Source organism: Macrobrachium rosenbergii, chromosome 24 (genome assembly GCF_040412425.1).
Source record: "Macrobrachium rosenbergii isolate ZJJX-2024 chromosome 24, ASM4041242v1, whole genome shotgun sequence".
NCBI lineage: Eukaryota > Metazoa > Arthropoda > Malacostraca > Decapoda > Palaemonidae > Macrobrachium > Macrobrachium rosenbergii.
In genome coordinates this window covers 23,760,328-23,766,235 of record NC_089764.1, presented here as the reverse complement: position 1 = coordinate 23,766,235, position 5,908 = coordinate 23,760,328, and the positions used below count along the sequence as shown (strand labels likewise).

The 5,908-nt window shown below is 37.6% G+C and overlaps 1 protein-coding gene across 1 annotated transcript in view; it reads right to left on the bottom strand.

Annotated features, from left to right (window-relative positions):
• Positions 1 to 5,386, bottom strand: part of LOC136851932 (tyrosine-protein kinase Dnt-like) — a 58,891-nt gene extending 53,505 nt beyond the window's left edge. The window contains 1 exon segment of the mRNA XM_067126292.1: positions 5,140 to 5,386. Coding sequence (XP_066982393.1) covers positions 5,140 to 5,251 — 112 coding nt within the window. The 5' untranslated portion in view covers positions 5,252 to 5,386.
• Between the last annotated feature and the right edge of the window lie 522 nt (positions 5,387 to 5,908).

Below are 5,908 nucleotides of genomic sequence, written 5' to 3'. Positions count from 1 at the left end.
TCTCTTTTGTGTTATCGTCTCTCTTTAAGGTGAACCATTAAAGACCTTTAAAGTCACGTATTGATTCTCTCTCTCTCTCTCTCTCTCTCTCTCTCTCTCTCTCTCTCACATATATATATATTTTTCCTAAACGAAATAGAGCCCTATCCAACATAGCTTAGCGGTACGCACGAACGGAGGCGTGAATACGGTATTTGCAATGCGCATTCCTCTGCTTCTTTCTCTCCACGGGTCAGCGGAACCTTTGAATCCAGACATGTTACCTGTTTGTTTTTATTTGGAGTTTTTTTCGCTCCTGCTCTCCTTTCATGTCGGTCGTTTAACTGCAATGGGAATTTCAACACCTTGCGAGGGACGTTGAGAAAGCCGAATATAAATGTAAGGAAATTATATTACAATGAGACACTGGAAAAGTTGATATCATCCAACTTTAGGAGTCTTCATTGCAATATTTTCTTTTATCAAATAACAGGAAAATTGTATAGTAAATATGGCATCTACCTACCTACCTACCTACCTATCAGTCTACTCATCTCTCACTATATCTGTCTTTTTTTTTTCACCTGTGGTAATGTGTGATAAATGAATCACGTACAAAAGTGATTATAATCATATGTTATATATGTGTGTGTGCGTGTGCAAATACATAGTATCTACATATATACATACACACACACACACACATATATATATATATATATATATATATATATATATATATATATATATATATACATACACACACAACTGATGAAACTTATATATCAACTCGATGGAACTTTCCTCATGATAAACTCAGTGTAAGGCCCAGAGAGTAAAATATAAGATTTGGATTGATGGGTTCAATTTGGTTTCGAAAAAAATGTTACAGGAGAACTTCATAAACCTTGGTTATTTTGTAATATTTAATCACATTGGCCATCCAAAGTATGAGTAAATGTGCTAAGTATTACACAACACACACACACTATATATATATATATATATATATATATATATATATATATATATATATATATATATATATATATATATATATATATATATATATATATATATATATATATGTGTGTGTGTGTGTGTGTGTGTGTGTGTGTGTGTGTGTAAATATATAGTATCTACAAATACATACATACATACATACACACACACATATATATAGTGTGTGTTTCTGTGTAAGTGTGTGTGGGTCTTGGGTGTAATACTTAGCACATTTACTCATTCTTTGGCTGGCCAGTGTGATAAAATGTTACAAAATAACAAAAGTTTATTGAAAAGTTTCTACGAAACTAAAAAATTTTCCATCAAACTAAACCTAACCCATCAATCTAACCTTACATTTTACTTTCTAGATCTTACACCCGAGTTTATCATGAGGAAACTTCCATCGAGTTCCACCGAGTTGATTAAAAAGAAATACCTACACTAAGACCACAAAGGCTCGCGTGTGGACATACAAAGACAAAAAACGCACCTTTCTTGTGATCAATCACTTTCAGTCTTCGTTTTGCTTCTACGGAATAATTCCCAACAGGTGTCTACTCGCGTGTCTGCTTGGAATGGGGGTGGGATGGAATGGGGTAGGGTGGGGTGGGGTGGGTGAGTAGAAATTAGAGCTGGATTACCTTAGCAACTTTCAGTTAGTGCTTGTTGGGGATTATGCTTGTGTGAGGCATAAATGAAAGCAACTCATGGAAAGGTTAACAATTCCATGTTGAAATCAGGTATGAGTTTTGTTGATCTTCATCCAAGTGCTTGAATCACGCACCAGTTCATTTGCTTTGCAATTAACAAGAGTTTTAATTAATATTCTCTTATATAGTTTCAAATTTGCGTTTTGTCAACCAATATACCTATACATAATAAACAAAACCCTCAAAGTGTTATGCCAAACAATAAAATCTCACAAAAGTCTGATTGAAGAGACACAAAGCATTCAAATAAAAAATTCAAGCTATAAACATTACTGTACTGAGTAACAATCATTCCATAATAAGTAAATGATAATGTTTAATTATATGTAATTCGTCATAACAAAAATAGTTATTTTCAACTATAAAGCTAAATACCTTAATCTTTCATTGTAACTTTTGAGAAATTTAAGGTAACCCGTAGTTTTACGGTTGAATAAACATCTCTGTTTATGTGTCTTTTACGAGTATTCAGATTCAAGTATTTATGAGTAAACACCTTGGAGGGATTCATGTTGCACACACATACACACGCGCACACACACACACACACACACACACACACACACACATATATATATATATATATATATATATATATATATATATATATATATATATATATATATATATACACACACACACATATTTGTTTGTTACCTTAAGGTCTCTTCCCCTTTAGAATGGAAGGATTCAGAAGGCGTTAACTTTCTAACTCTTAACAATCCGTCGAAGATAAGGCTCTTAGACCAATGCTTTTCCCAACCTAGGTGAGCCTTACCTCAGCTGACTAACTACCAGGATCATGAGTGACTACTTCAGTATTCCAAGGCATACCGAACGTTTCAAGAAACCGGCCCAAGCTATTTCACCTTGTTCGGAATCGATCTCGGGACTCTTACTGGTGAGGTGAGAGAATGTCATGAGGTTAGCATCCTCATATCCTCACCCTATAATCCTTGTCATTAGCAAACATCAGCTTCAGAGCCAACCCTCCACAGGACAAAGAGTAGAGGGTGCTTCTGCCCCTTTTAGTAACCTGGTTGTTGATTAAACGGGCCTTGTGCCAGCCCTGGCTCTTGTTCTTGGCCAAAAATTATAACCCACGACCATCCACACTCCTGAGACCAACTACTGTAAACTAACCTTCAGGTACATGATTCACTGCTTAGGTCAACATAAGCACAAAAAGACTTTTAAAGACAATGCCATAGTCTCTCAGCCATTAAGTAAAAAATAGTTTTTAAAAATTACTTGAAAATATAAACACACCCAATGGGAAACATACTGCTTTCATGAAGAGAGAAAAAGTTAAGTATATCTTAGTTTAACCAGGCCACTGAGGAGCTGATTAACAGCTCTCCTAGGGCTGGCCCGAAGGATTAGATTTATTTTACGTGGCTAAGAACGAACTGGTTACCTAGCAACGGGACCTACAGCTTATTGTGGAATCCGAACCACATTAAGACGAGAAATGAATTTCTATCACCAGAAGTAAATTTCTCTCATTCTTCATTGGCCAGTCGGAGAGTCGAGCGCTGGGCCAACAGCGTGCTAACCGAGAGCTCTACCCACCCCTCCAGTGAAGAACTAGTAAAAGTTAAGTATACCTTAGTGTTACCAGACCACTGAGCTGATTAACAGCTCTCCTACGGCTGACCCGAAGGATTTTACGTGGCTAAGAAACAACTGGTTACCTAGCAACGGGACCTACAGCTTACTGTGGAATCCGAACCACATTATGACGAGAAATGAATTTCTATCACCAGAAATACATTTCTCTAATTCTTCGTTGGCCAGTCGGAGAGTCGAACGGTGGGCCAACAGCGTGCTAACCGAGAGCTCTACCCACCCATCCAATGAAGAACTGGTAACTTTACATACTACTCTATAGGGTTGTTTACCAAAAACGACTACCGAGCCAAAGCGTGATCAAGTAATACATGAAACTTATGAATAATAAAAGCATTGAGTTCCCCAGGCCACCGGTCACAACAACATAGCCAACTTTATTCATAGACGAGACAACGCACGGAAACGCAGCTCCATGTTCCACTAAGCAGACAGTTGCTGTGTGATAATGAAAAATTAATTTGCACTGACCAGGACTGCTTTAGTATTCATCAAAACATCAGTGAATAACACTCACATCCCGCCTCCCTCCCTCACCCCCCCACCTACCCTTTATTCAACAACCGTGGAATGTCCTTCATCGCTCGACTTTATTTTTCATTGAAAGGATTTTTTTTTTATTGTTTCAGCGTGAGGGGAGTTTGACTTGTTTAAACGTTAGCTTGGATTTACTATCGGATCGATGTGATGAAAAGGACAGGCTATCTGTTGAAAAGACAGTACGGTGTACTGTATACATATATACACACATATATATGTGTGTGTGTGTTTGTGTGTGTGTGGGTGTGTGAGTGTGTGCATTGCTGCACTTCAACACCAAGTTATATACTATTCCATTCCATCTATCATTGGTTCATGAATGGCTCACTTTCAAGGGTCTGAACTATCAATACGACTAAGTTACTTCTCTCTCTCTCTCTCTCTCTCTCTCTCTCTCTCTCTCTCTCTCTCTCTCTCTCTCTATATATATCTCTCTCTACATATATATATATATATATATATATATATATATATATATATATACATATATATACATATATATAATTTTCTGTCAACCAAGATATACACAAGAGGAACTAATTTCATTTCCCTTCAAAATTACCATTAATATTGCCGTAATCAACATCCTACTCTTAAGAATTAAATGTAAACATCACAAAAAACAAATTACTCAATGGAAAGCAAGCCATTTTTTCACAAGTGAATCTCAAAACATAGTATATAGTACCCTGATTAAACTTTGATGTCTTTTATAATAAACGTCCTCACAATCACATATGTAATTACGTTCTTGGACGAGTTAGTTAAGTCCATATGAACGATATGAGACGAATTATTCGAATTAAAAATTATATTCAAAGAGTTCTGCCCTTGAAAATGAAAACAAATGATAAAACAAAAAAAATTTGTTTGCTATAAACTTGTCTGAATGTTATTGCAATGTTAGCTGAGCTTAAGCTGAAAGTGACAAAAGCAAGAAAAATTATAATATTAATATTGATGATGATGACTACTAGTTGGCTCAAATTTGCTAAATGAAATTAAATATCATCAACTATTATATCAGTTTCCTCTTTAAATTTTCCCGAATATATAAAGACAACACAAACAAAATGTGCAAAAATTACTCAAATGATGATCTTAAATTACTTAATAACGAGGGAGGTGATGGATTACATAAAGTATAATAATAATAATAATAATAATAATAATAATAATTAAGCTTCATGACCATCACTATCATAAAACTGCATATTCATTTTCTCCCCCGTCCTTTTCCTTAATGCTTAACCACCAAGTCAAACTGCAGACTTACCCAAGATCCTCCTGACTTCTGCATGGGACAAATAAAGGTTAAAGTTCCCTGTGGTAGGTCGGACGGTGAAGAAGATCACCAACATTAGAGTTAACAGTTCCACGCTCGCCATCTCTCGTTGACACTTTTTTTTTTTTTTTTAATCGTTACACTGAGAAACAGCACCAATAGTAGCTCGGCGTTACGTATCCATCCTTCCCAGTTTACGAACGCATGCGATTATCAAGTCAAAAGAGGCATGGTGCCAAGTTCCGTCCGTTTCGAACCTGAGTTTTGATGGGAGTTTCCAAGTTCGACCGGGGCAGTTGGAACTTTTGACGCACTCGTCAAGTTCCCCGTGAGTTATGTCACCAAACAAAGATTTTTCCTTACGAGCATTTACATCGTTCTCCTCCGAGGAAAGCGTAAAAGACAACAATAAAATGGCACAGGAAGAGCACCAAAAGACACAGTCACTACAATCCGCTCCGTGTGGACGAAACGACCACCAAATCCACCAGAACGAAACTCGGGCGATTCAGCCAACGACCGCGCACGAGAGGGAACTACTACTCGGAGGGCCGTCGTTGTCGCCGCCGCGTTAGATCCAAGTGCACGTCACGTTAACGACCGCTCTCTCTGGCATCTGGGCCAGGACTAACCACCAGCGGCAGACACCAACAACGAACGACTCCCTTCGAATCGACGGCAGCACCACCAGCAGACCCAGCATCGGCAGCCGAGGCACTACTACGGTCTACGACGGCAACACGCTGCCTGTCCTCTCGGA